The 18,357-nt window shown below is 41.5% G+C and overlaps 1 protein-coding gene across 1 annotated transcript; it reads right to left on the reverse strand.

The window, feature by feature from the left end:
• Positions 1–487: 487 nt before the first annotated feature.
• SYNM (synemin) lies at positions 488–17,366 on the reverse strand. The gene is made up of 4 exons (XM_048956063.1): positions 16,470–17,366; positions 11,050–11,174; positions 6,017–6,090; positions 488–4,526 (listed from the first exon to the last, which is right to left on the reverse strand). The coding sequence occupies exons 1-4, from the start codon at positions 17,253–17,255 to the stop codon at positions 715–717; spliced, it is 4,797 nt and encodes a 1,598-aa protein (XP_048812020.1). The 5' UTR covers positions 17,256–17,366; the 3' UTR covers positions 488–714.
• Positions 17,367–18,357: the final 991 nt, after the last annotated feature.

The following is an 18,357-nucleotide window of genomic DNA, read 5'->3' on the forward strand; positions in this document are numbered from 1 at the left end:
CAATTTCTCACTATGAATACTGCAAGAAAATTCTGCTTCAGTGGTACCTCTTTTTTTTTTTTTTAATTTTTGCACTGCATTCTAACTATACAGATAATAGTATTTTTGTCTACTGTTGCCGTGCGTTTTTAAATCCTAAGGAATTGTATTGCAGTTTTTATAGCTGTAATAACTGTATCATTCCTTAAAATATTTTCATTAGGTATTGCATATAAATACACAGAAATGGAACGGAAAATCAGCTACCTACCACTCTCATTAGTCTTATGACCACTAACATTTCTGGTTAGTAGCTTTGAAGAGAATTGATGAATATTTTAGTAACCAAGTACAATACAGTATTTTTTAAAAATGGAAAAATCCTACTCAAATACACACTTGTAAATAAAATGCTATAAAACGGATGAAAAAACCTACAATCCTCTGAATTAGCCAGTAGCAAATTTCTGTCTCTATAGGCAGAAAAATCGCACTCCTTACTGTTACTGGAAACAGGCCTCTGAGGAAAAAAACATATTAATAGCATGATTTCTCCCAAAAATACAATTTCAAATCAAGTAAAAAGTGTACTGAATAGGTAGAAGGTTTCAATACTTCTCAGTTTCTCTCTCAAAAAAAAAAAAAAAAAAAAAAAACTAAACAAAAAAAACCAACACAGGATAATCAAGAACCTGCATAAACAAATTACCAAGTAGACTTCATTAAGGTGTCCTTTTAGAACCACTGTCCATCATTCTCTTCATCATCTTCCTCCTCATGGTCCAGGTAGAGAAGTGCAACTTTCTTTTCATCAGAAATAACTGACCTTTGGTCTACCATCCTTTGCAATTGAACAGTTTTATCAAAACCTGACTTCTCCTCTATGTTTTCAACATGATCTTGGGAAAAACTGGAGTGAATATAACTTCCTTTATTTTCACTGTCCCCACTGTGGTCACTTTCAACTCTAAACTGTGACTGATTAACAGAAGGGTCTTGTTTATTCGGTATGAGCACTGTTGCTTGTTCTTCACTTTCTGCCATGGATACTCCACCTGCATTGGAAACATCCATTTGAAAAGTAAATGACGTCTCACTGGATCCTACTTTAACATGCTTCATGGAGCTGCTGCTCTCAGATGACTCTCGTGTTTGTGAATGATCTTCTAGTGTTTCAGAAATGGGTCTTGTAAAGATGATTTGTTCACTTTGAGTTTCTACAGGAGTTATTCTAACATGCCTGAAAGATGTACTGATATCTGAGCTTCCTTCATTCTCTGAAAGATGTCCCTTGTTCATGAGCTCTGGAGTTTCAGAAAGGGAGCCTTGATATATGATTCTCTCAGTTGTTTTAACTCCTGTTTGGCCTAACCTAAAATGCCTTACTGAGCTTTCTGAATGGGTCTGGTCTCCCACTTCGCTGATTTCAATATGCTCAGTGATGGGGCCCTGGTAGATGACTTTTTCAGCTGTCATAAACTCCTTAGGACCTAACTGAATGTGTCTTACTGAACTTTCCATCTGTGAAAAGTCTCTAGAATCGCTGATCTCTACTTTACCAGAGATGGGTCCTTCAAAGATAACTTGCTCAGAGTGAATCTCTTTTGGATGTAATCTAAACTGCCTTACTGATCTGCTGACATCCACAGACCCTTCTGTCTGAGAGAGATTCCCTGAGCTATTGAGCTCCAGAGAATCTGAGCCTGGCCCTTCAAAAGACACTTCTTCAATTACTTGCCTTGATCCTACTGTAACATGCCTCGTGGACCTGCTGATATCTGATGAAAAGGTCTGCTGGGAAAGATTTCCAGAATCCATCTCTTCTACAGTTGTCGTAATGGGGCCTCTATAAATTACTTCTTCTGTTGTTTGGATTTCTTTAGGACCCAGTTTAAAATGCTTCACAGAATGGCTCATCTCTGACGAGCCCTCTGTCTGAACAACATCTTCTGTGGCACTGAGCATTTCAGAACCAGGCCCTTCATATGCAATCTGCTCAAATCTCTGGACTTCTGTTGGACCAACCCGAATATGTCTTACAGATTCACTCTCATCAGTTGATTCAGGTGAGTGAGAGTCCTCTCCAAAATGTGCAGTTTCCAAAACTGAACCATCATAAATGACTTTTTCAGTGGTATGATATCCTGTGCTACCACTCTTCCTGACTGTGGATGACCTGTAGACTTCTTCATTAGCCACAGGAGTGTATATATCACTGTGTGCAGAAACATCTGTTTCTGTACTGATTTTACCATCAACTCTCTCCAACTTCTCTCTCTTCAAGGAGTGCGATGATGTCTTCTTCTCACCTGCAATTACTTCACTGAGCTCAGCTACGTTGAACTCATCAGCATTAAGGGTCTGAGAGAGATTGACTTCAGCAACAATTGTCAGCAAGCCTCCCTCCTCTGTTTGATGAACTTTTTTGATATCAAATTCCAAGTTACTAGAGTCAGCCTGACTTTCTTTTGTTAACGCAGACAGTTCCTCTTTTACACTTTCTGGGAGACTGCCTTCCAACTGTTCTAAAGCTTCCTTCAGTTGTTGCTTGGGGTCCTTGGTTTCCTTTGATAAAAGCCCCTTTATTGAAGCCTGAAATTCTTGGGGTATCTTAATTTCTTTTTCAATGACAACAGATTCAACATGGGATGTTCCAGCTTTGGGATGCTCTTCTTTTAATATGTGGGCAGTTGCTTCCTCCCCTACCACTCTGTACGTTTCCTCTGGAGAGCTTACACCTTCATCTCTCTTACTTTGTGTTCCTTGCAAAAATTCGTCCTGCCAAGAGTACTTAATAGTTGATTCTTCTTCTATGTGAATTTGCCCATACACTGAGTCATCATCTTTTTCATTAATAATAGGATGATCATCAGGAACAGACACAAAGTATTTTTGTTCGATAGGTGAGTCATCTTCCTCAGTCACTTCCTCCACGTGAGTGAAGCTTTCATGGCGTTGTTTCCTCTTTTTAAGATCTTCATACGTAAAAGTTATGTCTTGCTCCTCATCACCATAACGCTTCTCTTTTTCAGGGAATGTGTCTTCCACTTCCTCCACTTCAAAAGGTGTTGAAAAATCAGTCCTTTCATCAGTGGCATAATCCACTGTTTCCTCCACAATCTCAACATTAACGGACATATTCTTTGCATCCCCACTTCCTTTCAGGCCATGATGTACTATATCTTCTATCTCCTGTTTGGAAGGAGTTCCCTCAGCACTCTCTAACACTTTTCTAACATCCTGATTTGAAAGACTTCCTCGGCCAGCTTCAGCAGAAACATCTATGTTTTCTTGTACTCGAGACTGCACTGTCATCTCTGTCTTTATTTTCCCATCATCACCTTGCTTTTGCTTACTGAAAGAGGTTACTTTTGTGTCTGTTGATACTTCTGAACTAGAAGACTGTGTAAAACTTTTAAGAATGTCAGCAACAATGTTCTCTGCTATATTTTCAGTTGACAGAGTCTCCATTTTATGACTTCTGCCACTAGTTCTCTCTTCATCTCTCAGATTAGATTCTGAAACACTGACTTTGTGAATTTCAGCAGGCTTAGTTTCTCTGTCTCCTGTCTCTCTTCCGATGGAAGTTTTAAAATCTTGGGAACTTATATCTTTGTTATTCTTCTGAGATACTTCGTCAGGAGCAGGTCTTTCAAGACTGATGGGTATCTCAATGACTTCTCTGCTTTTGGATTCGAAGGATACATCTGTATCTTTTTTGCTTGATTCATTTTTCAAAGTTCTTGAAATTTCACTCCCTGCTACCTTCTGGTTAATGACTTCCTCCCGAACATATTTTTTCTGCTCTATTCCCATTTTCGCATCAGTCTGCCTTCCAAAATTAACACTTCTTTCATCTACAACAGTCTTCTCATCTACCTTTCTTTTCTCCTCCTTTGTTTGTTTCTCTAGCTTATCTTTTTCTTTAGTCAGTGATTTGCTTTCTTCAGTTGGTTTGCTGCCTCCTCTTTTTTCTTTTACTGTGGTCTGGGTTTCAGTTATGGTTTCTTCATATACAGATGGTTTTGAATTGGTGTTCAGCTCATAAGTTGGAAATTTAGAGAAGTTTGGTTTTGTTCTTAGATTTTCAGAAATCCTAGGTTTTGTGTCAGCTTTGATGTCCTTGTCTGATCTTTCAGCATGTGTTGATTGTTTTGAAAAAGATACTGTAGATGAAGATGTAACTTCTGTTTTCTTTCTTTCTGGGATTGTCTTTTGCTGCGTTTCAGTGTTTTTCCAGCTACTGTAGCCTGGAGTATATGTTCTTACTTCTTTGTGGTCTGTCACAATCCTTTCATCCTTTCTAATGGTTGATGAAGGGCGATATATTGAACCTAGTAAATCTTTTCCAAAGTCTTTCCCACTCACTGCTCTCTGTGATCCAATCTGTGTTGATTGAGCTGAATAGCGTGCAGAACCGCCTATGTTTGCCGCAGGTATTCTGTGCCTTGTATCAGTGATCCTGATAGCTGGTGAAGTTTTATTTTGACTTCTTTCTTGATAAGTAGAGTACATATCAGTGTAGTTATATGAAGAGTTTATAATATCTGCAAAGAGAGTGTAGGCAATCAAATATTAAAATAATGGCTTGTATCTAAAAAGAGCACAGAATAAAGAGGTCATGAACTAAGAAACGTAACACTAAAATTTGAAAGGAAACAATGAATCTTCATTTTCAGTAAAGCTTTGGAAATGAATTTCCATAGGCTTGGCATGATAATTATCACTTTGCATATTACATTAAGGCTGAAAGCAAAGCTTTTTACTGAGTTGCAAGTTCTCGCTAACTTAACATTTTACGAGCCATTGGATATTACGGCATTTACTTAAGAATTACTCCTTTCATATTTACATTGATGCCCACTCACATTCACAAGTTCTTATTAAAAAGCGTATGCTAATATCCTAGGCTTGGTTTTTTGCTTCTTCAGTCCAAGAGCTCTGAAGTTTCTCTGTTTCTACAGACAGATGGCATACCTGCTACTGCATGCTGAATACTATTATTTATAGCCACAAGATACAACAAGGCACAATAAAGGAGAGTAATCAAGAATCTCTTAGCCTATATGTGTACACGTTAATAAAATGGACCAGCAATAATTGTCCAGCTCTAAGACTAATTCAAATCTCCTATTCCTAAAAAGCTAGCTACATCTACTCTGACTTTTGGCAGTGCTTCCTGGTCTGCAGTAACCACTGACCACACCGGAGCATCGTCTGCGAAAGAACTGAGTAATCCACATCAAAACTGTGCCAGAGGCACTGATAACAATTTAACATTATAGGCAAGTGTATGCAAGTGCTTCACCTTTGCTGTAGTCCATTTAATTTACTATTACACATACAGACTTCCAACCTCTTCTGAGACTAATGTCTGTGATGGTCTGGTGAGTTTAAGATAACACTTGAGACAAAACTCAGGAGCGTTATCAAGACCAATTCCAATGTTAATGAGAGTTGCCCTAGCAGTCAGCTCGTAAATTCATCTCATCTAGTATCCTGTTTACAGCAACCAACAGTAGAATAAGGAAGAGTATAAGAACAGGGCAAGTAAATAGTGATACTTCCCTGGCATACTCTCACAGCCTCCAGAGATTTGCAGCTCCTAAGATAGAAATGGTATCTTTATGTTTAGTATGTCTTTGATTTGTCTTTTCTTACTCTGCTTAAATTTCTCTTTAAACCCACGTACATTTATTAACACTCACAATGTCTCATGGTTTCAACTCACAGTGCCGTGGTTTTAACAATGTTTTGTTAAATACTTCTTGCTTCATTACTTCAAAACTCTCTTAACAACTATGGGCATCCGAAAGTTTTTGCACTGTTGAGCTACGAAACATCACTCCCTGCTTAACTCCTCCACCTGGGTCACAATTTTACAATTTTCTTATACACAGAGCACTATGCTGATTTCAAATATTAAAACTCAAAACCAATTTCACAGTACACTGATAAAACAGAAACACTGTAACACAATATTTTCCAATTATATTTAATTTAATTCAATTTTCATTTTTTAATGTTCATTTTTTACCTTGAGGCAATTTCCCTATAAGCTGATCTCTCCATGTAATAATCCACTGGTTGCTTTCCCCTTCCAACAAAGCTCTGCAAAACACATAAAAAAGCATTCCATCAGGATACTGGGAAAAATAATCATAATACTTTAAATATATAAGTCTTAGAATTGTAAAAAATTATCCTGCAATTGGGTCTGATCCTGAATGTTATTCTCACCTCATAATTTTACCATTAGAAATCCTTGTCTTACTCTGAGTTCAGAGAGTTCACTTCTTTAGGATAATACAACAGTCTTGCAGTAGGTTATAGCATACAAATTGTAACTTCCAAACCTGTCAATATATTGCTCCTGACATGGAAAAGATACACGGATTTCCATTATGTAATCGTACAAACTAGCATGTTTTCCCAGAACAATAGTCTGACAATGGAACTAGGAAAAAATGAGCTAAGCAAAACTTAGCAGATATTCAGTAAAGTTTTTTCAGAGAAACACGCAGATACATTTTATAAAGAAATGGCAAAAATGAAATAATACTGGCAAGCAAATAACCAGCTTGGTTACGTAGTACTAGAAGTGCTGCAATATTACATACAAGGTAACAGTTATTCTAATTTCTATAGAATGTAATTTCTATCCTTTTCAGGTGAAAACATTACTTCTACTGTCAAAGAGTGGCTAGTGCTGGAAATAATTATTCTTAGTTCTTATTCTATCTGAAATCAACACAACATATTACACACCAAAGGACTAGGAAAAATCTTTGTGATAGAAACTTTTGCGCTGGTGGCACACATTAACTGTTCTTGGAGACATCACACCCAGCTGATTGCTTGAGAACACTTGCTATCCTACCTTTATGCCAAATTTTGCTCCCTGTATGGCATGCCTGAGCATGGACCCCTCTCAAGAACAACCAGACAGAGCCACAGGTTTGTTCAGTTCCTAAATTGTAAAAATAACTTGATGGCCTACTTTATTTTTTTCTAGTTGTGGAAAATACTCCAGAGGTACATTTCCTACAGATACTAGCAAAGCTGAGGGGCAAAATATTTTCAGCATTAACTGCTCCACATTAAGAAATTGATATAGGCAAATAGCATACTCCTACCCCCTCAGGGGAAAAAAGAACCGAATTGCTCTCTAAAAAAAAAAAAAAAAAAAAAATTGTTGGCTTCTTCTGTTTACAGAGTACAAAAACTAGATAGAGGAGTGACATCTTATTCAGTCCTAGCATTTTTAGATATGGTGATTCAATAAGATTGGATCTAAAAATTTCTAATAAATTCTCGTGAAATACTTGTTTGCTTTCTTCTCTTCTGCTACTCCTATGCTTGTACTGTCTGACATGAAGTGTATCCAGCAGTTCTTAAAAAAAAAAAAAAAAAAAAAAAAAAGAAGAGGGGAAAAAAAGAAAAAAAAACCAGTAGTTTGCATCTTCTCCATTGTAGTTGGGTCACAATCTATGCTATACACCAAAAAAATGCTAAACTGCAGCATTCGGGTTTATCAGCCTAGAAATTCTACAGCAGGTTCTTTAAATATGCAACTGAATGCTATAATCAGTACAGTACTTTGGTGTTTTTATGTTCACTCCCACTGGTGAGATAACAGTTTCATCATTTCCAGTTTTGGAAATGCCGGATGTTTTGCACTGATAACAGCAGCTGCAACATCAAAGTTGTCAAGGGGGGAGGCTGCAGGACTGTGATAGCCAAGGCTTCTGACTCCCTAGCAGGGAGCTGACAGCAATTGGCGACTGTGGGATAAAGGCATTTGCTATGCCTTTCCAGCAAAATGAACAATGCAGACATTTTAAATATCACCTGTAGATGATGACTAACCAGTTTGAACATTGCATGCTTCTTTGGGTTTCTGACTGCCTCTACATTCAGTGGGACAATGCTATGTCAGCAAAGATCACCTGTAAGATTTTCTCTGCAACTTTACCCTGGTTCAGAAGAAACGCCAGATTAGAACTGCCTAACATTATTTACAGGTTACTTGCTTCCTTAAACAGGTTCAGATAAACACTTGCAGTTATTTTGTTAAATTCAACCTTAGAACAACCTTTACTAGTGAAAATGAAAATACAAGCAACTTGTCTTTGTCCACATTTAGTAGCAATGAAATCAATTCAACATTTCTAGAGAGTGTTCCCAAGAGCAAACATCTTATCTGATTAACACGGTGAGTGCCAAAGGATTTGCTCTGAAATAAATGCTAGAAAAACTGCTGACATTCCAGGTACATATCAAGGAGCTGGCAATGAAAATGTTAACCATGATGAAGGGAACTAAGAATGTGGGTAGTTTGACTAAGGATTTCTGGCTGCTATTAAAACAACAGTTGTTCAGTTGCTCCAGCAACGTATGAAGTCACTAAAAATAAGAGGTAACTGTATACGGCAAAGGGCAACAGCACACAGAAAAGCTGGAGCTGAACTATTACTTCTGAAAATATGTTGTACTTGAAAATGAAAGGCAAAGCTTCATGAAACCTCTAAAAAACTGGGCAGTGGATCAGTGTTTTACTGTATACCGTTCATAATCGATTTCCTTAAGCTTATCAGGTAAACAAGAAGATATTAAACCGATATTGGTTTAATTAAATTACCATAAGAAACTATAGTATAAAGCACTAATCTGGAAGTCAGCAAAGCCAGTTTCACTGGCTTCACCTTCACTTCAGTTTATGTAAGTAATTTTGCTTCTCTATTTCTTTGCATCACTTCTTAATAACAATTATTTAAGCCATAAACTCTGTGTGGTAAAGTCTGCTTTAAATCTGAAACTGAACCATTGAATAGTGGAGTGTTAATCTCAACTGTATAAACTTTTTAGTATTTATAGAAATGACAAAAAGCATTCCTTCAAACTGCACTCTAAAAAATAACTGTCAGCCAATTCCTGGAAATCTGACTCCCTGTGACATACATAAACACTGACCTAAGACTTAACTTAAATATTTCCAGAAAATAGTACATCTGCACCTTTAACACACCTCATTATTAATGCCATTTATCTAAGGTTACGTGTAGCAGTTATACGGTAGCCAACCTGAAGCCCTACTGTGTACTGGATGCTAAAAGAAAAAGTGGTCCAGAAGAGCAGATAGATGAGCTAAACTGGTTGGGTGGAGAGGGAGAAGATGCCAAAGGTAAAGGAAGTCATGTAAATATTGTCATGGTCATTCACAACAGCAGTAACTTGATCTGTATCAATGACAGAAACTGAAAATCTCAGAGGCAGTTCGCCAGCAGCCCATAAAAATTCATCCTCTCCATCCTGAGTATTTGGAAAGAGTTGTAAAAAACTTTGGGAAATGGAATGGGGTGGAGGAAGCATTTTTAGGGGGTAAAGGCCAATCCAGCACAGTTCTTTTCCATTGTGAGACGAGAGGACAAGGACTGTGTGAAGAATAGCAGGTGACAAACTGTACATAAAGCAGCCTGAACATCAGTGACTTAGAATGTTGTCCAGGAAATAAAACAAAGACAAGTATACTCATATATCTCATATGCAAGTTGTATACAGGCAGTAACAAAACTGACTGGAGAGGCTATGGTGAACATCTGAGGAGGCCTTAATGCTGGTGAAGATTTCTTGAGGGGTAGAATTGGAAAGATTCAAAAGAAATGTTGATGGAGCAAACCAACCTAAGAAGGATTGGAAAGTAGATCTGATAAGTGCATTAGGAGGTTCTGACAACAACCATGACCAAAAACTGCTTTGTAGGCTTCACTGCTTGAAAACACAGCATGATAACCTAGAACAGAACATTTGCATGACATAGGATTTCAAAATAAGATATTTTACCCTTCAACAACAAGACAGTTTAGGAAGGGCAGGAAAATAACTTACGTAGAGGCTCAGGGCAGCCTCGGCTATTTGAAATGAAGCTTCTGATAGCTGAGGAGTCATAGATTCATACAGACACTTGAGTGGAAAAGTATTAAATCTAACCATCAATCTGACCTACCACATCCCATCACTAAGCTATGTTCTTTTGGTGCTATGTACAAGTTTCTCACATTCTGCCAGGGATGAGGACTCTACCACTTCACCAGTCAGCCTGTGCCAATGCTTGACCAGTGTGAGCCTTGGATCCCACAGCAGGAAGAATGAGCAGACCTGGATAGGAAGTACACTTGCCCCTTGGGGAAGGGTGTTCTTTGCAACAATGAAGCTTCTTGCCAGTGCCAATGCAACTGACTAATGGAAAGAACTAGCTTTAGAATGGGACCTGTAGGAGTCGTAAAACAAAAGGAAAACATAGGTGGGAGGTAGAAAAAAGACAGCTCCAAGAGGCTGACCAGACTGCCTTTTGTGCCAAGAGGAGTGGAGGCGCCAGAGCCTTAATGGAAACTTGTCAGTGGAAAGTTCAGGATGCTGAAGCGAGGTGCCTTTTGTCTCCAATATGCATAAACAAGGGTATATGCCAGGATCCTTTGTGGAAACAAAGAGAAGCTGGATTCATGTGCCATGGTTATCGCAGATCAAAAGATCTGGCAGAAGAACTGGATTTCAAAGTATTGATCAGCAGTCCAGTCTCTTACTAAGCAGCTTCCTTTACAATAGAAGTAGTATCTGTCTCCAGCCCATAAGTTCATCTTTTTTTTTCCTTCTGAATCACTTCTACACTATGTACAAACTGATACATCACGATTCTCCAGACAGAAATAGTCTGGCCTTCCAGCCACACATCTGCCAAGTCTCTAGTTATATACATACAGTACTGAGGATTTATGAGCACAAAGATTGTTTGTTGATATCTCACACTTGATCCAAACATACTTCCCTAGCAAATAAAGAATATAAAAAACTGGGATTTATCAAACAGACTTTTCTGTGATTTTCTCACTCTTCTCCAGCTGGAACAAAACAATTGAAAACTCACTATTTACATCAACATTGCAAGAGGCCGCTAAGCAGAATATTTAATGATGAATTTTGCTGTACAACTTGACAGACGGCAGCTATACTGCCTTGTATTTATTATCATTATCCTCTGATTAGACAACTGGGTGTGACTGAAATACTTACCTGTAAGTTTCAATTTCAAGGATGAGACCTGCTTTCACCTGCAGCAGTTCTTGATAGTCCTTCAGGTAATCTGTGATTGACATGGTCAGGAACTGCTTTTCTTCTTCTAGAGCATCAATTATCCGCTAAAAAGAAATATTGATTTTTAGTTTTGAATAAACTCTAAAATCTGCCATATTTGAATGCTTAATAACTTAAAAGTTTTAATTACAAATAATAATAATAATAATAATAGTAGTAGTAGTAGTAGTAATAATAATAATAATAATAATAATAATAATAATAATAATAAATCTGGGGGAGCAGTAAATCAACACATTCCATCATTTAAAAAAAAACAGTACAAATCAGCTCTGGGACTTCCCTACATACATTACTACTGAAACAGTTTTGTGCTGAGATTTCACTTTATCAAGCTAGTGAAATGTTTAAGCAAAAGCCATTCAAATGCTGCACACAAAAATAATCAAGTGCGCATAGCAAAGAAAATACACTGCTTTATAAACATGACTTGTGTGGGATTCCTTCTGTCATTTTAAGGGTTTAGATTCTTGAGATCTGAATTTTTGCAATTTCTTTGCTAAGAGAACCTGGCTGATTTCTTTGTTAGTATTTTGAGGTCTACACACATGTGGGCCCAAACCAGTTTTTGGTTTCTAGTACATCTAGAGATACTCAGTGCCTAAAAAGTGAAGGAAGAACCTCCAGAAGTTCCTTCCCACCAAGTTTTCTACAATGTTTGGATACTTGCTTCCAAATCCTCCAAATCCACCCACTACTCTTCTAACTGCTACTCAGAAGATATACAAAGGAGTGCTCATCTTCATTGTGGTTGATGAATATAACTTTGCACTTCTATATGGTGCCTATAAGTTACCTGAGATGAGCAATGACACAACCAAGTCCAGATCTTTTTGAAAAGTTCTGAAAATTGAAGTTAGAAGCAGATACTGCAAAATACTGAAGTACAAGATGATCTAAAATTTAACATACTCATAAAATACCACATTGAAACTTAAAAGCTGACTAACCATACACAACACAAAAAGCACTTCTTAAACAGAACACTGAGATTTGATTTAGACTATAATAAGTGAATTCTGCTCTTGAAAAGAACACCGCAGAACACAAGGGTTTTAATCACTGGTGTTACTTCTCACATGAAGGGCAAACCTCCATCTCCAGAAAACAATCCTCTCCCTGATAACTGAAAGGAGTTTGTTTGGTACAGACTCAGAACTGAAAGTATCGGTGGTAGCTTTCAAAGCAATTCTTCATGGTTTCCCTGCTATGGATATCATCTACTAATCCAAAATCAATCCTCATCAGCCAGCATGCTGAAGCTAAATAAAATGCTATAGATTACACTTGGTTCTGAGGGTTAGGGAGACAGAAATGAAATCACAGCAAAGGCCCAGTCCTATTTCATTCTTATCACTCTGCACTGTGCAGGAACCAAACTGTCATTTACAAAGCAAAGTCTCATACACATATAAGGTACTGAACAGGAATTCATGACAGCATATTTTAGATTGCATCTTAACAAATGCTTTGCAATACAGACAGCAACATCAAGGTGGTGGTAGTCTAGTTTTCGAAAATGCAGAGTATTTTATTTTTATGCACCAAGTGTTCAATTGTCACAGTATGAAGAATAGCATAAAAGCATACATGCAGCAGGAGACTCCCCAAACTGGTTAGAGCTAGTATGATATGCTGCTGGCAGAAGCAAGGTTTAAGAACCAAGAACATAAAGTGCTAGCCTTTCAAACATTAATAGGCTTTTTTAATGCAAAAGCAAAAAGAAAGCTTCACGAGGGAAGCTGCCTGTATCTTCATATGCGCATGGGAATATCTGTCTACCTATTTCTTCTGTTGTATTTGCAGCTCTTGTTCTATGATTAGACTGACATTTGGGCATTAATTTTACTTGATGTAACACATCTTGTCCTTGGTCTTCAGCATATATTAAAGCTCCTTTTTTATGGCAGAAAACAAATAACATTTGTGTATCTGAAACAGCACTATCAGCCATCCGCTAGGCTCTCCAGACTGTAGCGGAGGTAACTGCACTGGTATGGTTCTGTATGGTGGCAAGCAGAACCACTGACCTTTAGAGGCTCTTAGGCAACAGTGCTATTCAAGAACTGACACAATGGAAAATCCCAAGACCAGAAGAGAAGAAAAGTGCCAGGCCTTGCTTTTAAAAGGAAAAGGCTGTGAGAAGAGAACAGACAGGGTGTTGCCAGAAGAGTCTACAAAAGAAACAAAAGACAAGAAAGACTGGATATCTATGAGACCGATCCCTAAAGGTGGTAAGATACAAAACAAGAAGATTCAGGCATTTGTTGCCTCATCATTAAATACAGAGACTAAATAAATAAAATTAGTTACACTGTCCTAATGATTACCATAAGGGGCTACATAACTGGGCTAGCTGCGTACTTGCTCTGAAGGAATTCATTCCAACAGGAGGAGACGTTCTGTAGACTGGATGGCAGACAGCCTCTTGCCCAGCCTTCCAGTCACTGGCATTTAACTATGATGCAGAGCACAACATACCGTTTCCAAGCATGCTAAAAAGCTGTCTGAAGCCCAGGAGGTGGGAAACTGACAAACACCAGTTTTGTAAAAAGTAACCTGTGCTGTTGCAGCCATGTTTGCTTCACACTTACTCTAAGGGAGTAAGTGTGGCTCCTCACCCATATCAACCCCTCTCAAAGTCCTGGTGAAGTCCCACTAGAACTGTATGACTGAATAGAAGTGATTTTCTCATCCTTCAGGGGTCTCTTTCCAGTCAGCAGTGGGAATTTTCAGAAGGACAGTAGGGGAAAACAAAGTACTTGGGTTGTCCAACTGTACCTACTGAGGGAATAAAGACACGACATCGGGCTCCAGCCCCTTCCAGCTGGTACTGTTTACCAACCCCATTCAGTGGCTCAGTAGGGGGAGGAACTGCGTTTAGCTGGCTGGAAACTGGTACACAAAAAAATGCATGTGACATATTGATATTACATGTTCATTTGACAAATCATTTTCTTTTTCTCTGGAGCTCACAACAAGACTGACACAGCTCTAAAACCCCTAAATTAGTGAAAAATTTCTGCCTCCTTTTAGAAGCAACAGCTATGTCCTTTCTGACACCTGAAAACTGCAGAGCTTCCTTCTGCTGTCACTCCATATTGAACCTGGTACTCAAATCACTGAGAGTGTTTGTGCAAGTATTTTGAGAGCACACAGCTGAAATGATGGAAGTGAGATATAAGAAATCTACTGAGTTCATCCCACAGCACCCAGGACCAGTGAAAACGTTCCAAACAGTGCATGATTCACAGCTGAATTATAACTCCAGGCACATATTTCTATTTAACGCTGCTGAAAGCTTCAGTGAGGGCAGGGATGGGGTAGGAGACAAAGATGGACATATAAGGAGACTGGATGATATATGGAAAGTATGAATAAATCTAACTGCTATTACAGCTGCAGTGGACAATAATCACTTGACTTAAATCTGTACATACTTATCATTTCTATGTGACACTTTGCAATAAATAGGCACGGAATAGAAACTCTTTAAAGAGTCATAGAAAATCTATGCTAAATGTACTTTTACCAATAAAAGAAACATTGAGAGGAAAAGAAAAAGAAAAAAAAAAAATGCTTTGATCACAAGAACAAAACTTGCACAAGCTGCTTCTACACATTCTGCAATTTGTTTTCCTGAATGTGAATCAATGTTTTTTTTCTTTCTTATGCACAAGTTACTGCAAAGGACCTTTTCCACTGGAAACCAAACAGTTTAAACAGTGCAGTGAGGACAGATTTTGGAAATCAAAATAACGAAACATTAGTTGGCTTATGTACATTTGTGTAAGCTTATGATCCTAAAAGAAAAGTTTAAAGTATGACAGCTTTTGAGGTTTTTTTCCTCTTTACATTTTCCCCTGGCTTTGATCAATTGATAGATTTAATTAGTGAGAGATTTACACAACAGTTCTTCTCTTTGGAAGAGTTTACATACGTGATTGGAAGAATAAAGTCAGAATAAAGGCTGTCAAAAATGAAAGGAGGAGAGGAGGAGAGTCTGAAAAGACTCAGAAGTTAAGAGCTTTTCAGATTACTTCTTACTCTGACTCACTTCACAGCAATCTGCAAACTACGCAACTTGCAAACAATCCAGTAGCCTACAAAAACCAGACACACAGCAGCAGGTCCCAGTCCTATCCCAACTGCCAGCGTCTCCATAATCTGCCGCTGCTGGATACAATGTCACATTACCACCAGGGCTTCAGACAAACAAGGAGCTCCAACAGAGTGTTAATAAAAGGATCTAACAGTGAACAAAAGAAATGTTGCCCTCGGGAAACGGATCGATGGTCTGGATGATCTAATATGTGCTCTCCACTCTAAATCTGATGAACTGATATTTTTTCTGTCCTGGCATTTGCTGATCAGTTCAGCATGATTATACGTGCCACCAAACATTATTCTGGCTACAAGCAAATTCTCAGCTACAGATGCTATGATAACCTTCTGTTTAAAAACATCAAACATTCATCTGAAACAGCTGCCAGTCACCTACACTGGTATGGTTTTATTATCAAACAATTCCTATTAATCTTGTTTGTAGCACAGTAATACATCTTCCTGCCTTCAAAAGACTAAGTTTCCTCACCTATAGTGCGGACCACAAGCATTTCTCTAGGCTCAGAAGTGTGCGTAACACTGGAAGAAAATTCAGATCACTTCTCTGATCTCACCAAGTCAACCTTAAGTCTCAGGCCAGAAGGAAAGCTTTGTGTCCCAGTGCTCGGGGACTCGCTTTATCCCCCCCAGGCACTGCTCTGTGTCACCGTGTGCTTGAGCCAACCTGAGCGGCAGCCCTGGCAAGTCTGCGAGCCAGCTCTTGGGAACTTGGCAAGGGCACTGGGAAGGGAGCACCTGTCACCAGGAAGATGCTCTCAGGGTCACCAGCACACTCAGAAACCCCACCCTTCGCAGAGGACTCTCCCTGAAGCGGTGCAACAAGGCTCCCTGCAGCCCCAAGAGAAGGGCTTTTTCAGCCCGAGGAAATCCTGCTGGAGGGAGGCAGAGCGGGGCAAGGGAGCCCAGGCCCACAGGTTTTTATGCACTTCCCACGGCAGGAGCAGGACTCAGAACCATGGGAGCGGGCTGCCAGCATAACGGAGCCTTGTGCAGTGGGGTGCTGGGCGATCAGGATCACATCTCACTACGGACCAGAACTTAAATAAATAAATAAATAAATAATAAAGCAAATGGGAGGGTGGAAGGAGATGCAGAGGCACCAAAACAAGCGCCAAAGAGCGAGTGTGAAGCAGCACGGCTGGACAGCCTCGGCGAAGGGCCGCGATTGAGGGACGTCGCGTCCCTGGACCCGGCAAGGCAACAGTGCCACGCACCTGGTACTCGTCCACCTCGGCGCCGTGGCGGTCCTGCATGGCGAGCAGCTCCTGCTCCAGCCGCTCCCGGAGCCCGCACAGCTCCTGGCCCTGGCGGTGGAGGTCTTCCAGGTGTTGGCGGCACTGCCGGCTCTCCTCCCGCAGGAGCTCCAGGTTCTCTCGGCTCCGCTGCGCCTCCTGCTCTTGCAGCCTCTGGATCTGCTCCTGATAGCGCAGCAGAGTCTCCTGGCAGCTCTGGCTAAGCAGCATCTCGTAGGTCTCCTCCAGCTCCTCCAGGCTCAGGGCGGACAAGGGGGGCGGCAAGGCGGCCAGGTCCATCCGCAGCTCTCGTATCTCCACCGCCTCCCGCCGCTGCCGCTCCGCCAGGTGCCCGTGCTCGTCCTGCATCTGCAGCAGCAACTCCTCCAGCGCCACGCACTCGCCCTGCAGCCGCTGCAGCAGTTGCCGCTGCCCGGCCAGCTCCGGCTCCAGGCGGCGGCGCATCGCCAGCACCTCGGCACCCAGCAGCTGTAGCTGCTCCAGCTCCCGCCGCAGCCCGTCCCGCTCCAGCTCCGCTTCCAGCTTCGCCTGGCTCAGCTCCTCCAGCTGCATGCGCAGCCAGGCCAGCTCCTGCTCGGGCACCCGCAGCCCGATCAACTCCTGCTCCCGCAGCTCCGCCAGCTCCCGCGCCAGAAAGCGGTTCTCCTCCTCCAGTTCCCTCACTCGGGACACGAAGACCCGCAGCCGGGAATTGAGCTCCTGCAGCTCCCTCTTCTCGTCCCATCCTGCTTCCCAGCGCCGCCACATCTTGTCCGGACTGCGGATCGGAGCCGCTCTGGCCCCTGTGCCGCTGCTGCCGCCGCTGCGCAGCTCCTGCCGCCTCCGCCGCCTCGCCGCGGGCTCTGCGCTCCGCCGCCGCCTCCCGGCCCCGCTCCGCTGCCAAGCGCCGCCCGCTCGCCGCCGCCCGCCTTCGCTCAGCTGCCCTGCGGCGCCCCCTGCCGGCCGCTGCCCGCCACGCTGCGAGCCGGGGCGCTCCGCGGAGCCGCCAGAAGCGCCGCTGCCGTGCGCCGGCCTCCCGGGAGGGCAGACAGCCCCTTCGGGACAAGCTCATCCTTCCCTCGGTGTGGGGCCACCCTGGCTGAGGCTCAGCCTGCTTTACCATCTCTGCGCCGCCGTAAATCTGTTTCCCGTGGGGGTTTTGTACAGTTTGTGATCCACCGGTGACCATTCTGCGGCTGGGCCTAAGTCAGTGTCAGGAGCCAAAAGCCATTTCAGAACGGCACTTGTAAGCTGAGGAAGCTACTGAAATGCCTCCAGTTTTGAACTTGTACCACGACTCACAAAATCTTTGAGCAACAGAAACGTTCTCAGTTTCCCGGGTTTAATGCTGCGCAGAAGTGCCTGCAGCCAGCGCATCCCTGTGCCCAATTCTCTGCCTTGTTTGGCACCATATATGGGCTGGATGCAGAGAAGTCCTTTCACTGACTGCACCAAGTCTGACTTTGCGTGAGCTGTTCAGCAAGAAGACAGAAAAGCATTACCCTCTGTGCTACCCACCAAATTAGAGAAAAAGATGAGGAGTGACTCATTCCAAACTTTTTCATCTCCCCAGGCATCCTCTCTATCTTCTCTCTCTCCCTCTTACACACACTTAAGCTTCAGCCAGTGCAGCACTGGGTGTTTTGCAGAAATTTGCAGCTTTGCATCAGGCAGCAAGCACAGCCCCCACCTCTGCATTGACTCCTCAGGACAGTGCCCAACCCAAGCTCACACTGGGAAGCAGCTGGAGTTTGGCACAAGCCCTGCAGAGCTGGGATCAAGGCACAGCCATACATTGTTGACAGTGCTACACACTCATCTCTGCTCTGTCCCATCCCTCCTGAACATTCCCAGCCTGGCACCACATCTC

This window comes from Lagopus muta, chromosome 10 (genome assembly GCF_023343835.1).
Source record: "Lagopus muta isolate bLagMut1 chromosome 10, bLagMut1 primary, whole genome shotgun sequence".
Classification (NCBI taxonomy): domain Eukaryota; kingdom Metazoa; phylum Chordata; class Aves; order Galliformes; family Phasianidae; genus Lagopus; species Lagopus muta.